Here is a 17,046-nt window from a genome sequence, read left to right on the forward strand (position 1 = left end):
GACTCCGGAATGGATCCCGTTCGCAATCAGAGGTACCACTGTATTTGTAACTAAGTCTGCCTTCAGGAATCCAACTGTGAACTGATGTGAGTAAACTTCTTTTATTGATTTTGAATAAGATTGCGGTGTCTTTATTCTTTTAAGAGGGATCTAAGGGAACTTACCAGGAACGTACAATTCAATCTGAGACAGATTGAATTGTATAGTAGTGAGAGGCTCACACGAGCCTGCAACCAGCTATCTGCTGTGCATGAAAAGGGGAATGTAACTCTGCTACATAAAGGAACTTGCTAGCACAAGTTAGGAAGGATATTAGTAAACAATATATCCTCCCCTGCCACCCTGAACATTCCCACATTGGGAAGGAGGCACGAGGCTCTGGCAGGGTCCTGGCATCCTTCCAGCTCTCTCTCTCAAACATTTTTTTAATTCAATTTCACTTTTAACATTTATCATCATAATCATCATAACATTTATCATCATAATCATTTTACAAATAGGATTCTCAAAATCCCCGAACTTCCCTCCATGGTTTTCCCAGATATTCTTTTCAAACTGCTTCATATCATATTCTCCATGTTTTCCTAAAACTCAGTTTTTTATCATAGTTCTCTGTGGTATAGTGGTTAAGAGCGATAGTCTCATAATCTGATGAACTGGGTTCGCGTCTCTGCTCCTCCACATGCAGCTGCTGGGTGACCTTGGCTAGTCACACTTCTCTGAAGTCTCTCAGCCCCACTCACCTCACAGAGTGTTTGTTGTGGGGGAGGAAGGGAAAAGGAGAATGTTAGCCGCTTTGAGATTCCTTAAGGGGAGTGAAAGGCGGGATATCAAATCCAAACTCTTTTCTTCTTCTTCTCTTCTTCATTGCAAGTGTTTTTAAAATCCTGCTAATATTTTCAATTGTTTACATTGGTGGGCTCCTCTGTCACCATGTTACATCTTCTCTACGCAGACTTTGTCTCTTCACTGCGGGGTCTGGAGAGAAAACGGGGGTTCATCAGGTTGGAAACTTCAAAGTCAACCCCGTTTTGGTGTTGCTTTTATTTGCTTTCCTGGGCAGCACCAGAGAACAGTGATGGCATGGGCTGCTCCCCCCCCCCCCTTAGAAGCAGAATGCACTTTTGAAAGAGGAGCTAATAAGTGCTCTCTCGTTGGTTGGTTTATACTGGCTGGAGAATCCAGGCATCCTTTACATGGAGTTTAGGACTCGCATCCAGTGCAACACTGAGTAACTTGTTCCGTTAGTGCATGGATTTATGCTTGCTCAATGGAACTTTCTCCTGTACTCCCATGTGCCCGCCAAATCTGTTCTGGGCTTTCCCTGACCCTCCAGAGCAGATTCGAGGGAAGGAGAAGGGAAGTCCATTGTGCAAGTGTAAATCCTTCTGCTAATGGAACAAGTACCAGGGATGCCATCCTAGGGGCTGTACCAAATACGTCTACTTACAGAAAGGCCCATTTGAATGGATTAATCTAAGTGAGTCACGCCCTATATTTTCAGTGGGTGTTTTTTCGTATCTGACGTCCAGGCGTCACACACAATGTTGTGACATCGCACGTGATCTCTGGACGCAACGCAAGCCCCCACAATCTCTTTCTTGAGTCGGCGTGCCTGCCCTCAGGTCACTTCTCTCCCACCTCTGCTCCCGCGGAAAAACTGAAAGAGAGAAAGCGTGTACACACGAGTTTCCCTTTTCCAAGGGATCTCAGTAAAAGCTGAATCCAAATAGAATGAATCTGAACCTTGGAAAGGTCATAGAGCTGAAGGAGGAAGTGGGAAAGAGCGTCTCTCTTCCAGCTTTCATTCTTCAGCCTTGTTTGCTTTTCAAGGGAAAAATGGGTAACCATTCTCACCACCTCAGGGAAGACCTGAGGGTTGCCATTGCCTTTTGGTGACCCTCAGTTTAACTCATTTAATCTAGCCTATAAATTACCCAGGGCAGGTTCCTTTAAATTCTCTTCAATTAGAACACCAGGCTTAATGACAGCACTGAAAGGAAAGACTGCCTCGTTGCAGGGGTGCCTTACAAAGCTCATCTAAGGCCTTACCTGTCTGGAATGGCAACATTTTCATAGGCAGGTGGGTCACATGTTGGCGGTTCAGGTGCCTCAACAGTGGAAGTATTTTCAGTCCGACATCGGCCACCTGAGGGAGAGAGGCTACTGGCAACCAAATCTTAACATTCAAGCTCTCCATTAGTTGTTACTTTTTAAGAATATACGATATGTGTTGCTTAGAGTACTGGACCAGGAGCTGGGAGACGAGGGTCCAAATCCTCACTTGGCCACCTGAAGTCCACCGAGTGACCTCGGGCCGGTCGCTATCTCTGAGCTTAACCTCCCTCACAAAAGTTGTTGTGAGGATGAAATGCAACGGGGAAGAACCAACATACGCCACCTTGAGCTCATTGCAGGAAAAGTGGGGCAGAAATAATAATAATAATAATAATAATAATAATAATAATAATAATAATAATAATAATATGCTGCCCATCTGACTGGGTAGCTCCAGCCATTCTGGGTGGTTGAAAAATAAAATAAAATAGTAAAAGCACAATAGAACACCACACACTAAAAACTTCCCTGAACAGGGCTGCCTTCGAAAATGCAATAAACAAATAGACATCTGCAAAGGAGTTCTCCAGTACAAAAGGAATGCAGACAATACCTTCAGACCAAAAGGAATTTTGGGTCACACGCCACATTAGATGCCTCAATGAGGCCTTTTCAGCATTTCAGTCATACCTCAGGTTACGTCCTCTTCATGTTACGTTCTTTCAGGTTACATCCCGTGGTGACCCGGAAGTACCGGAAAGGGTTACTTCCGGGTTTCACCACTTGTGCATGTGCAGAAGCGCAAAATGATGTCACGCGCATGTGCAGAAGTGGTGAATAGCAACCCGTGCGTGCGCAGACGCGCTGCTGTGGGTTGCACTCTTTTAATGTTGCGAACGGGCCTCCGGAACGGATCCTGTTCGCAACCAGAGGTACCACAGTATTCCTCTGCAATAGACTATGTTAGACTGTTTCACACTATACTATTAGACTATACCTTGTGAAGTCGAGTATACCTGAAACATTAATTTTGGCTGAATCAGTCTCCATTTTAAGTCTAACGAAATGTTCCATACAGATTCTAAAGCAATTTCCCATTATTTGGGCTGTATGGCACATTCTAACTCTCTATTCTGTTCCTATGTTCCCACACTGCTTATTCCCCGCCCCCCACTGCCCCCAATACGGATTTGTAAGCAACAGTCCCAGCTTTAACTTTCTAGCAATTAGTTCTAGCTTGCAGCTTTCACTGTCATACTCACGGCATCTGTAGAGCGAGACCCCCAGCCCAATCAACGAGAGGATCAAAGTCAAGACCCCAGCAGTGATCTTAGCAATGTCCTCTGCCTTCCAAGCAGCTTGACTTGAACGAGAACCTGGAATCGAAAAAGGTCCTTTTGAGGGCTGCAGTGGCCAGATTAATGGTCGTGGTTACCTTTAGAACTCAATTAACCAGTATTCTAAAACCGCTGTGCCGACTGCCGGTTTGTATCCAGCACCAATTCAAGGTGCTCATGCTAGTGTTTAAACCCCATACAACATACCGTATTTTTTGCTCTATAAGACTCACTTTTCCCCTCCTAAAAAGTAAGGGGAAATGTGTGTGTGTCTTATGGAGCGAATGCAGGCTGCGCAGCTATCCCAGATGCCAGAACAGCAAGAGGGATTGCTGCTTTCACTGTGCAGTGATCCCTCTTGCTGTTCTGGCTTCTGAGATTCAGAATATTTTTTTTCTTGTTTTCCTCCTCCAAAAACTAGGTGCGTCTTGTGGTCTGGTGCGTCTTATAGAGCGAAAAATACTGTAGGTCCCAAATATCTGGAAAGCTGCCTCCTTCCCTACAGACCACCCTTAGTGTTACGATTGGCAGAGGGATCTTTCTTTGTAGTTCCTCTACCCTCAGTTGTCGAGGGAGTCACCCAGGACTCGGCATTCTCTGTGGCAGCCCTCAAATTGTAGAATATCTTCCCCACAGATATATTCCTAGCACCTTCTCTATACAGCTTTTGGTGAATGCTGAAGGCGCACCTTTTTACATGGCGTGTATGTGTTTTAGGACCAACCCTATCGCTGAAGGTGGAAAATTGCAGCTGCCAGGCAGGTTTGCCCTCAGCACCTCTCATTTTGCAAAATAGGTAATCACCAACTGTGGGTTAAACCACAGAGCCTAGGACTTGCCGATCAGAAGGTCGGCGGTTCGAATCCCCGTGGCGGGGTGCGCTCCCGTTGCTCGGTCCCTGCTCCTGCCAACCTAGCAGTTCGAAAGCATGTCAAGGTGCAAGTAGATAAATAGGTACCACTCCAGTGGGAAGGTAAACGGCGTTTCCGTGCGCTGCTCTGGTTCGCCAGAAGCAGCTTAGTCATGCTGGCCACATCACCCGGAAGCCGTAGGCCGGCTCCCTCGGCCAATAAAGCGAGATGAGCACCGCAACGCCAGAGTTGGCCGTGACTGGACCTAATGGTCAGGGGTCCCTTTACCCTTTACCTTTAACAGTCTCAAACAACCACTAATCAACATTTAGTAATCCCTAACATGTTTGAAAGCACATCAAAGTACAAGTAGATAAATAGGTACTGCTCCGGCGGGAAGGTAAACGACGTTTCTGTGCACTGCTCTGGTTCTCCAGAAGCGGCTTAGTCATGCTGGCCACATGACCCGGAAGAACTGTCTGCAAAGGTCGGCTCCCTCGGCCAGGAAAGCGAGATGAGCGCCGCAACCACAGCGTCGTTCGCGACTGGACTTTTACTGTCAGGGGTCCTTTACCTTTTTTTTTTAACATCACTTGGATGCACACAACCCACCCACCCCAAGAGAGGAGAATAGGAATTAGCAGCATGGTCAGGCTAGGATTACTCACTGATTATGCTGGGATTGCTTATGGCGTTGCTAATGGGGTTTCTGGCCTCGCAGGTATAGGTCCCCAATTCATCTTCGGAGGCTCCAGCTAGAGTGAGGGTTCTGTTCTGCTCAGAGAGTCCGGCTTGAGCTTGGAGGAGCTCCCCATCCTTGAACCAGAAGACTTTGACATTGGAGCTGTCCGAGGTGCTACAGCGCAAGGTGACGCTCCTGTTCTCTGCCAGCACCGATTCTACAGGCAACAGAACTGGTCTGGAGAGGATTTCTGTACAGAGAATAGAAAGAGGCTTATCCTTGGTGAGTCCTTGTGTGTTCCAGCTCTTGCATTCTCCATCGCATATGACCATTAAGGAACCCCACCTTTAGACCATTTCCCAAGACAGGAGAGGCTCACTTGGGGAGGGGGTGAGGTTGACTAGACTCTCAGGTGAAACACATGGGATGCTTTACTTAATGCCAGGGACTGGGGCAGAGGAAAAAATGGTGGAGACTGCCTCTCCAGCCTGACCCTTCCAGAGAAGAAGAAGAAGACAGTTCAGAATTACAACAACTCAGCGGCAGATGAGGGGGAAAGCTGGGAAATAGTGGGAGAGGAGGAGGAGGAGGAGGAGGAGGAGGAGGAAGAAGAAGAAGAAGAAGAAGAAGAAGAAGAAGAAGAAGAAGAAGAAGAAGAAGAAGAAGAAGAAAAGAGTTTGGATTTGATATCCCGCTTTATCACTACCCGAAGGAGTCTCAAAGCGGCTAACAATCTCCTTTCCCTTCCTCCCCCACAACAAACACTCTGTGAGGTGAGTGGGGCTGAGAGACTTCAGAGAAGTGTGACTGGCCCAAGGTCACCCAGCAGCTGCATGTGGAGGAGCGGGGAAGCGAACCCGGTTCACCAGATTACGAGTCTACCGCTCTTAACCACTACACCACACTGGCACCAGGGGAGAGACAGCTGACAGACTCAGTGTCTTTAGAAAGCATCCCAGACCCCTCCTTTCCCAGAACCCGGCGGGCATTGAAAGTAGGAGAGCAGAGAGCTCAGAGGCAGAAGGCAAAGCTCAGCCCACCATAGTGATGATGCATAATGGGAGAGACAGAGGGGGTAGTGTTTCAATCAGAGCAACACCATTACTCCAAGAGGCTGCATTTCTAAGCCTCTCTCTGTGAATATTGAATAAAAAAACATTGGTAAGAACTTTCCTCGTCTTATCCACTCCTGGCAACCTACCGTGTGGGGTTGGCTCCTCTGAAGCCTGACATTTATTTATTTATTTATTTAATTTTTTTAATTTTCAATGCATAATCATAACAAAAATTACAAACATTGAATCCAAAATAATACTATACAAACAAAAAAGAACGGAACATACAAAAAAAAAAAAAAACCAAGAAAAAAGAAAAAAAGGAAACAAAACGAAACGAAACTAAACAAAAACAAAAAAGCACACATCTACAGAAAAAAACCATATCATTACGTACTTATACACATATTGACTTCCTTCCTTTGTTCTAAGACCTCAGAAATTTTACTCTTACTATATTGTTGTGTCTGGTTAGATTACATCCATCTTTGTACTTTTTTTTTTTAACACCATTCCCCCCCCCTTTAACCCTTTAACCCTGTAAAGCATCATTCATTACATACCAATATACTAACTCCAGAACAATGTTTTTTCATATACTCTTTAGCACAACCCCATTCTTTTAATAATTTCTGGTCCGATTGTCCCCTTATGAATGCTGTGAGTCTTGCCAGATTTATGTATTCACAAAATTTAATTTGCCAATCTTTCATTGATGTAATTTTTCTCCCTTTCCAGTTTTTTGCTATAAGCATCCTGGCAGCTGTTGTTGCATAAAGGAATACTTTCCTTTGATTGTCGGGGATATCATTTGTAATTAAACCTAAAAGGAATGCCTCCGGTTTTTTAATGACGCAGAAGGAGAGACAACTCAGGGCACATTTAAACCAGGCATGAAGGAACCTGTGGCTCCCCAGGTGATATTATTGTTATTGTTAATTATAAAATTTGGTTAGTTCCTTTATCTTGCCCAGGGCAAAACAAAGTGACTTCCAAGCAAACAACCCCACATACCATATTGCCCCAAATATAAGCTGCACTTTCCCCCCCAAATTCTGATCGTGCAGCTGATCGTGTCTGAAAGTGCAGCTTAGATTCACGACCTCACGCCACTGGCAAAGCGGCGTGGCTTTCCCCACACCAGGAAGCAGCCCAGGAGCACGGGGCAACAGTGCCCGTCCCGTCTGCCTCCCCCAAGCTGCCAGATTTTAAAGGTGTGTCTTATATGTGGGTGCAGCTTATATACAGGCCAATATATTAAAACCAAGCAGGGAAAGACGGGGAAGAAATACATTAAAAATATTACACCTATATCTAAAAGGCTACATACAGATGGTTGAAGGCCAAATACCTGTTTATAGAAGAATGTCCCCCGCCCCTTTCCCGGTGCCTAAAGATATATCAGGATGATGCCAGATGTTGTTCAACTCCCACTTCCTTCATTCCTGAACATTGGCAATGCTGGCTGAGGGCTGATCTGGAGGCCCACAGATTTCCTCATCCCTGACATAAAGGCATTAGAAGGGCTGGAGAACGTCATACCTGAAACCTCCATGTCCACATGGCCTGTGGTGGAAAGCATCCCACTTTCGTCCAGTGTTACTGTATAAATCCCAGAGTCCTCTGGTACTAAATTCCTGATGTGAAGGGAGCAGCCAGGACCCATTGTCTCTCGCCTAGTGTAGGCCGCTCCCGGCACATAAAACGGAGGTGTATGGGTGAAGATCAGTTCCTCCGATTCAGCTGTCACCCCACGGTACCAGTGGCACCTTTTAAAATCTTCTAAGACAACTCCTGGTGTAAGGGTGACGCTCTGCCCTGCTACTGGATTCAGTGGTTCCACAGCGATGGAGATTTTGGTGGCGATGGTGTCCTGGCCTTGAGTTAACAGGAAGCAAGAACTCACGATGGAGGCTGCAGTGTGGGATATAAGAGAGATTTTTCTCATCAAGCCAGAGGTGGAAATCTTTTCCAGCTTGAGGGACACATACCTTTGTACTGTGGACTAGTGTCTACACAACTACTGCACAACCCTCTATCCTATGACAAGAGAGAAAGACACATATTATTATTATTATTATTATTATTATTATTATTATTATTATTATTTATTATTATTATTTTGAGGATGGATGGTGGCTAACAGATTGCGGTTGAATCCTGATAAGACAGAAGTACTGTTTTGGGGGGACAGGGGCGGGCAGGTGTGGAGGATTCCCTGGTCCTGAATAGGGTAACTGTACCTCTGAAGGACCAGGTGCACAGCCTGGGAGTCATTTTGGACTCATAGCTGTCCATGGAGGCGCAGGTCAATTCTGTGTTCAGGGCAGCTGTCTACCAGCTCCATCTGATACGCAGACTGAGACCCTACCTGCCTGCGGACTGTCTTGCCAGAGTGGTGCATGCTCTGGTTATTTCCTGCTTGGACTACTGCAATGCGCTCTCCGTGGGGCTACCTTTGAAGGTGATCTGGAAACTAAAATTAATCCAGAATGCAGCAGCTAGCCTGGTGACTGGGAGTGGCCGCCGAGACAATATAAAACCAGTCCTGAAAGACCTATATTGGCTCCCAGATAGTCCCCAAAAAGCTCTCCAGTTTTCCATGATAAACAGTTCATAATAATAATAATAAATAATAAAATTATATTTATATCCCACCCTCCCCAGCCAAAGCCGGGCTCAGAGTGGCTAACAACAATAAAAGTAACACAACATTCTAAAATCAATTCATTTTAAAATCAATTCAAAATCAAATTAATGGCAACCATTGGGCTAGAGTTCTGTGAGGATTACCAAAGGAGGGGATCAGGCTGAGCCTTGGCCAAAGGCCTGGTGGAACAGCTCTGTCTTGCAGGCCCTGCGGAAAGATGTCAAGTCCCATGGGGCCCTAGTCTCTTGTGACAGCACGTTCCACCAGATCGGAGCCACAGACGAAAAAGCCCTGGCTCTTGTTGAGGCCAGCCTAACCTTCCTGTAGCCCAGGATCTCCAAGATGTTTTTGTTTGAAGACCGTAAGGTCCTTCATGGGACATACAAGGAGAGGTGGTCAAAACCAGCACCTTAAACCTGATCCTGTACTCCACCGGGAGCCAGCGCAGCTGGTATAGCACCGGGTGAATGTGATCCCGCAGCGAGGACCCCGTAAGGAGTCTTGCTGTGGCATTCTGCACCCGCTGGAGTTTCTGGGTCAGTCTCAAGGGCAGCCCCACGTAGAGTGAGTTACAATAATCCAGTCTGGAGGTGACTGTCGCGTGGATCACAGTGACTAGGTCAGGGCATCCTTCTTTGGTTGAGGTCTCTTCCTCTTCCCATTTCTGCACAGGTAAGATTCTGGCTGAGCAAGAGGCATTCTCAGGACTCATTCCAACTGTTGGTGGTGAGGGATTGTGGCAAGGTGGGTCCTAAAAAATTCTGTGTCTCAGGTGTCAAAGGCCAGAGAGGGGCATCTTCAGCATTTGCTGAAAACTTATAGTGGAGAGAGAGATCCATAACTTCGAATGCCCTTTTCTGGACTGCTGCCCGCTGAGGTTCAGCAGATGGTGGAAAAACCAAGAGGACCCTCTCAGCTGATCTTAACAGGAGATGGCCTTTCAGATATTTGGCACCTGACCATGTAGGGCTTTAAACAACAAAACGTTCCACCTCCACTGTCTGAGGTGTTATCCTTCTGAATACCAGTAGGGAGGGTGTTGTTGCACTTGGGTTGTGCCAGTGGCCTTCCTGTAGACATCTGTCTAGCCTATGTGAGGATGTTGGACTTGATGGGCCTCTGACCTTCTCATGTCCTTAAGATTGGGAAGAAGGAAAAAGAAGGGTGTTGACTTTGGCAGAGGAACAGAAGGCAGGTCAAATGCCTCCTACACTCCTCCTTAACACCCTTTCGCTGCAGACTCCCAGGCCCCAAATTTGTGCCACAATTTCATCAGGCACCACAATTTGAGAAGGATACAGTGGTACCTCAGGTTAAGAACTTAATTAGTTCTGGAGGTCCGTTCTTAACCTGAAACTGTTCTTTACCTGAGGTACCACTTTAGCTAATGGGGCCTCCTGCTGCCACCATGCTGCCATGCAATTTCTGTTCTCATACTGAAGCAAAGTTCTTAACCCAAGGTACTATTTCTGGGTTAGGGGAGTCTGTAACCTGAAGCGTTCAAGCGGATCAAGGTGAGGTAATGAAGAACAGGAAAACATACTGAACTGAGCTTTTGGTATGATCTGAGCATGCTTGACAACTGAGGTGAAACTTAATCCTGCAATAAAAATCTAACAGACCACGAGGAATTTCCTTTGTCTAAAACTAAAGCATGCTCTCACTGTTTGCAATTCGGACCAATTAAGAGGAAACAGCATGTTCATACCAATGAGTTTTGCAAGAGAGAAACAAAATGATCTGATTGGGTGACTGAATTTGTAGTTTTTGTAAATGAATAGAAAAACTGTTGGGTTCTTTGTTGTCCAGTCTCTGCAAAGCAATCCCGCTAGATCAAAACTTCTGCGCAGAAATAAACGTTTGGACTCCTTTTTCACAAACCCCGCCTCATGAACTTTTTGGTTTACTCATGAGAAAGGGAGCAGGTTTTCCTGCAACAAAGGGTCTGGAAACCAAGCCTTATGAGGAACGGTTGAGGGAGTTGGGTATGCTTAGCCCGGAAAAGAGGAGACTGGGAGGTGATTTGTCTTCAAATATCTCAAGGGCTGTCACAGGGAAGATGGAGCAAGCTCCCCCCCCCCCCCCCCCCGCTCTGGAAGGTAGGACTCAAACCAATTCAAGTTACAAGAAATGAGATTTCAACTAAACACCAGGAAGCGCTTTCTGACAGTAAGAGCTGTTCGACAGTAGTATGGACTCTCCTTCCTTGTGTGATGGCCTGGGACTCAGGCTCGGACTTGGAACTGGAGGAGTCTCGGTCCACACCAGATCCTCTGCCTCAGGCGGCATCTGAACTGAGTCTGGGGCCTGATTCTGAAGAGCCCCAGTCTGCACAGGTTCCCCCGCAACAAGTACCAGCTGGGCCGAGTCAGGGGCCTGAGCCTGCCCTGGCTCCAGATGCGGGGATTACCTCGTTGCCTTCAGCTGGGCAATCACTTACAGCTGCCCCACTACCAGTTGGGTTAGGGGAGGCTGAGGTGGCCTCTGGGTCTAGTAACTCACCGACATCTCCCAAGCTGCAGAGACTCAGGTGTGAGAGAAGGAGAGACTTGAATACTTGCAGAAGGAGTGCTCACCTTTGGGCGAGACAGGGAGGTGAGTCACCGGACCAGCCGTTACCCCGTCAGAGATAAAAGACTGCCGGACCCCACCCCAGGTTGTGGGAGCAACATTGCTTCTTGCTGGAATTTGCCTGTTACCCTGTGCCTAACCTAGCCAGGTTTCCTGGCTTGGCCCTGTTGGACTGACTCCTCATGGAATCCTTGGATTTGGGACCGGGCCTGGACCGCGTTGCTCAGGTTAACCCCCGGGCCCAGCTCACCTTGGAGGTTTTTAAGCAGAGGTTAGATGGTCCTGTGTCATGGATGCTTGAGTTGAGATTCCTGCATTGCAGGGGGTTGGACTAGATGACCCTCAGGGTCCCTTCCAGTTCTATGATTCTATAAGAATTACTTTGACCATTATTTGATAGCACTGTGCTAAGCTGCACCCACCCCTTCCTCCTGGTGATGCTGTAGAAAGAAGGAAATAATCGCTCTTGCCCAGAGTACACCCTGCCTGCCTCCCACGCACTGTGTCAACACTATTATATAGGCCATATATATATATATATATATATATATATATATATATATATATATATATATATGGTGGTAGTGAGTTTTGAGCTGTTTTAAGCACTCGTTCCTGTACCTTCTCAGCAACCTGCCCCCATTTCCTCTAGGAAACATGGGACTCCTCCACATTATATCACTAAAAGGTAAAGGTACCCCTGCCTGTCAGGGCCAGTCGTGACCGACTCTAGGGTTGCGCGTTCATCTCGCTCAAGAGGCTGGGAGCCAGCGCTGTCCGAAGACACCTCCAGGTCATGTGGCCAGCGTGACGAAGCTGCATCTGTCTAGCCTTAGGGGTGCTTTCGAACTGCTAGGTAGGCAGGAGCTGGGACTGAACGACGGGAGCTCACCCCGTTGCGGGGATTCGAACCGCGACCTTTTGATCAGCAAGTCCTAGGCTCTGTGGTTTAACCCACAGCGCCACCCGCTGACCTGCTGTTAATCCCCATTATCCCCAATTGCGATAGACTAAAGCAGTCCACACCTGCATGTATTTGCAACTTTGGCTTCACCTGTTCATACCAGGAAGCGTTCCCCTGGATTGTTTGTTCCCACCTTTTAATTTGTCAAATCTGTTATGCCAGTAAAGTACAGGCAGGGCATGCGCACAGAACGCCGTGGGTGTGCCTTCCTTTTAAAACAACCCCCACCCCCGAGAAATGTGCAAAAGTCAACAGGCAATTGCCAGCTTGCTTGTGCAATCGGTTCGTGTGTGTGTGTGTGTGTGTATGTGTGTGTGTGTGTGTGTGTGTGTGTGTAAATTTGGGATAATCAAAATAAATAGATATAGCTAGTGAGGGATCAAAAGGAAATATAAGAAGAGTCCCTTGCAGGATCAGGCCAAAGGCTCATCTAATTAGCATCCTGTTCTCACAGTGCCAACTAGATGTCTTTGGCAAAACTGGCAAGAAGGAACTGACTCTCCCCTCCTGCCATAGGAGCGAACTCCTAGGGGCCAGGGGGCTTCGGCCTCTGCAATAAAATATATGAGGGGGCTGCTCACCCCCCAAGTTGGTGGGCATTGTCATTCAAATATTGTGTGTGCACTGCATCATGTGATCGGTTATGCAGGACAGGGCATGCCTAGCCCCCCCCCCATATTTTATTCAAGTTGGCACCCCTGCCATCTCAAGCAACTGGTCTTCAAACGTATTAGAGTGGTACCTCAGGTTACATACACTTCAGGTTACATACGCTTCAGGTCACAGACGCCGCTAACCCAGAAATAGTACTTCAGGTTAAGAACTTTGCTTCAGGATAAGAACAGAAATCGTGCTCCGGTGGCGCGGCGGCAGCAGGAGGCCCCATTAGCTAAAGTGGTGCTTCAGGGTAAGAACAGTTTCAGGTTAAGAACGGACCTCCGGAACGAATTAAGTACTTAACCCGAGGTACCACTGTACTGCCTCTGATCTTGAAGGCAGAGCACAGCCATTATGGCTAGTAGCCCTTGATAGTCTTGCGATCCATGAATTTGCCCTCTTGTGGCAGTGAGTTCCATAGTTTAAGTACGTGTGCAAGAGGACTTTATCTTTGCTGAATCTTCTAACGCTTAGCTCCCTTAGATGCCCATGAATTCTGGTGTCGTGAGAGAGGGAGGAAAACATTTCTCTGCCCACTAGGCTGAATTCTATAAACTTCTATCGTGTCGCCTCCGACTTGCCTTTTCCTTGAGCTAAAGAGGCCCAAACTCTGAAACCTTTCCTGGCAACAGTGCTGCTCCTCCATCTATACGTAGAAAAGTCTATGTTCCTGACACACCCACTGGGAAAGAAAGGAAAGGAGCCATAAACTCTTTGCGTACACAAAATTGCTGCACAATATATAGGGCGCAGAAATTTTTACGATGAGTTTTACTGCTGCCGTTTTCTGATTTTGCGCAAATCTTATCAAAAGTGGGTGGGGGTCCTCTGTCCCAGAGAGCATCAGAAATAGGAAAAGAACTGGCCGTCGGGGGTGTGTGTGCTAGATTTACGTATAAGCTAAACAAGCTATAGCTTAGGGCCCCTCTCTCTTGCCCCCCATGTACTTCTTCTTAATTGTATTTCACTATTAATATACTTCTTCTTAATTGTATTCCAGTTCAACAATTACTTTGATAAAATACATACAGTGGTACCTCGGGTTACATACGCTTCAGGTTACAGACTCTACTAACCCAGAAATAGTGCTTCAGGTTAAGAACTTTGCTTCAGGATAAGAACAGAAATTGGGCTTTGGTGGCGCGGCGGCAGCAGGAGGCCCCATTAGCTAAAGTGGTGCTTCAGGTTAAGAACAGTTTCAGGTTAAGAACAGACCTCTGGAACGAATTAAGTACTTAACCCGAGGTACCACTGTATTTTGTTATGTGCAAATGGCTTTAGATACCTGTTGGGTCCATAAATTACCATATAGCATATATTCAACACAAAAAAACAGCGACCATTTGTTGTTGGCAAAGGACAGCTGGACATATAAAGGGCCCCATTACCTTCAGTAGCTGAGGGCCTCATCAAACCTAAATCCGGCCCTGGTGGTGGTGGGGAAATATTTGTATTAATAACAGCAGTAGCTACAGCAACAGCAGGATGAATCGATTTGGGGAATGAACCCCAAAAGTAGACAAGTACAGTGCGGAAACCCACTTACACACCACCAAAGACTATCAAGGGTAACCCATTCCACAACCCACTTTGGGTCTTCCTCCCCCCCTCCCCTCTCAGGGTCCCAATCCCTCTCACCTGCTAGAAGTGCTGCCTCCCAGCTCCTTTTCCGCCCAAGGAAAAGCCCCCGGTGGCGCCCCATTGCCAGGCAACTTCCTTCTGAAAGCTCCTAGGACTCTGAGGGCTGGAAGATGTGGCAAGACAGATGCGGAAAGCCCTTGCCTGTTGGCCAGCAGAGAGCCCCATTCCCCTCACCCAGGGGAAGACTTATTCTTGCCTTTCATTGCTTCCTCCGCACTTGTAAACCTAATGTACTTTGACCAGAAAGTTCTGGGTGTACTTAGCCAGAACATTTATTGGTTGCATCTAGTTGAGTCAGTCAGTCAATATATCTCAGCTAAGGCCACATCGGGACACAGGTGGCGCTGTGGGTTAAACCACAGAGCCTAGGACTTGCTGATCAGAAGGTTGGCAGTTCGAATTCCAGCGACGGGGTGAGCTCCCGTTGCTTGGTCCCTGCTCCTGCCAACCTAGCAGTTCAAAAGCACGTCAAAGTGCAAATAGATAAATAGGTACCGCTCCAGCGGGAAGGTAAACGGCGTTTCCGTGCGCTGCTCTGGTTCGCCAGAAGTGGCTTAGTCATGCTGGCCACATGACCCAGAAGCTGTACGCCGGCTCCCTCGGCCAATAAAGCGAGATGAGTGCCGCAACCCCAGAGTCGGCCACAACTGGACCTAATGGTCAGGGGTACCTTTACCTTTACCTTTAAGGCCACATCACAGGGTTTCTCAATGCTGCAGGCAGGACCTTGGTCTGGACGACCCTCCCCTGGGAGCCTTTTTGGCTGAAGAGTGGGGTACAGACGCTCCAAATAAATAATATTTCATTTTCATTTACATTTAATGTTTATACCACCTTTCTATTTTACTATACCCGAGGCGGTTTTCAAGGAATGTACACCTTTGAAATATACTCAGAGTCTAGAGTGGATTTCATGCTCTTTATTCAGCTCATAGTGGTGAGGAGGAATGGAAGTTTCCCCACAATATCTGCTTTATATACATTATTTACACAATGGGCTGCACGTGATTGGCTAATTCCGGGATTCTCCTGTAGGCCAATCAGGTTGTGGATTCACTTCCACCTGAAGCTGGATTGTGTGGCTCCTGCGGACCAATCATACTGCTGCATTGTTCTAGGACCAATCAGACTGCTGCATTTTGGATCCTATTCAACTCAGTACATAACAACCTTATAACACAGATGATACAACGGTGGTTGGTTTAATTACGGCTGGAGAGGGGGAGGCGGCCTATAGGAAGGAAGTTGAGCAGTTGGGGGAGTGGTGCAGGAAAAACAACTTACTCCTTAACTTAAAGAAAACAAAAGAGATTATTGTGGACTGTAGGAAATGTAAATTGAATATTCAGCCACTTATTATTGAGGGGAAGTGCGTGGAACAGGTCTCGGTGTTTCGATTTCTGGGAATGGAGTTGAGAGATGACCTAACCTGGGGAGAAAACAGCAAAGACCTGATGAAGAGAGCACAGCAGAGGTTATATTTTCTGAGAATCCTCTGGAAAAACAATCTCTCAAAGGACCTGTTGATGGTATTTTACCATTGTACTGTGGAGAGTGTATTAACTTATGGTCTCTGTGTGTGGTTTGGGAGCTGCACAGCCAGGGAAAAAACAATGCTGTCCAGGGTTGTAAAGACTGCAGAGAGAATAATTGGGTGCACTCTTCCCACCTTGGATCAAATCTATGCTGTCAGGTGCCATAAGAAAGCTGCAGAGATAGCGCAGTATAGTGTGCACCCCAGAAATGATCTCTTTCAGCTTCTGCCTTCTGGAAGAAGGTATAGGGTTATAAAGATTAGGACTAGCCACCTGAGAAACAGTTTCTACGCAAATGCAATTCTGGTTCTAAATGCAGTATAAGAAGTCAATGTAGTATATTGCATTTTAAAACGGGGTTTCAGAGTTTTTAGGGGATTTTGAATGTCTTATGTAGCTTTTTCAATTTCATTGTTCTGTGTGGGACAATGACAATAAAGATATTGTAAAAATATCTAATCCAATACAAAAATGTGATAATAAAACATAACTTTGAAATAAGCAACTTATATCAAATAAAGTTATAGTCAACAATCCATTAGAACAGTGTGGAACATTAAATATCAGCATTTAAAAATTAAACAGAAACCCACTCTTGACAATTACAATAAATAATTTCTAAACCATCATCAATAAAAACAACGGCAAGTCACAGTGCATAAAATAATACAACTGAGAAGCAGAGACTGGAGGGCAAGGCAGGTGGAAAAGGCCTTGCCTGATGGACGGCATATTAATTTGTTCCAGTGAGCATACAGCTATTGGCCAAAGAATCACACCAAAAAGAAAGCCGGTTTAAAATGCACTGAGATAATGTACAGATGGGGAGAAATTGCAAATGCCTTAGCTGTCTTAGGTTTTCTTCCCTTCCCAGAGCTGTCCAATGTCCTGAAATTGACAGCTCTCTCTCTCTCTCTCTCTCTCTCTCTCTCTCTCTCTCTCTCTCTCTCTCTCTCTCACACACACACACACACACACACACACACACACAATTTTTATTGGATTTTTCAACATTTCATTTTAATTCAATACACATATTCACAAC

At 46.3% G+C, this 17,046-nt stretch overlaps 1 protein-coding gene across 2 annotated transcripts; it reads right to left on the minus strand.

Annotated features, from left to right (window-relative positions):
- Window positions 1-82: 82 nt before the first annotated feature.
- Window positions 83-14,704, minus strand: LOC144328500 (cell adhesion molecule CEACAM16-like). Of its 2 annotated transcripts, none has more exons than XM_077932237.1 (6): window positions 14,464-14,704; window positions 7,526-7,897; window positions 4,915-5,178; window positions 3,321-3,434; window positions 2,053-2,149; window positions 83-978 (listed from the first exon to the last, which is right to left on the minus strand). In XM_077932237.1, the coding sequence occupies exons 1-6, from the start codon at window positions 14,525-14,527 to the stop codon at window positions 948-950; spliced, it is 942 nt and encodes a 313-aa protein (XP_077788363.1). In that variant the 5' UTR covers window positions 14,528-14,704; the 3' UTR covers window positions 83-947. The 2 variants fall into 2 exon arrangements, with proteins under 2 accessions (XP_077788363.1, XP_077788364.1); XM_077932238.1 differs by lacking the exon at window positions 14,464-14,704 and adding an exon at window positions 14,214-14,384.
- Between the last annotated feature and the right edge of the window lie 2,342 nt (window positions 14,705-17,046).

The sequence above is a fragment of the Podarcis muralis genome, chromosome 7 (genome assembly GCF_964188315.1).
Source record: "Podarcis muralis chromosome 7, rPodMur119.hap1.1, whole genome shotgun sequence".
Lineage (NCBI taxonomy): Eukaryota > Metazoa > Chordata > Lepidosauria > Squamata > Lacertidae > Podarcis > Podarcis muralis.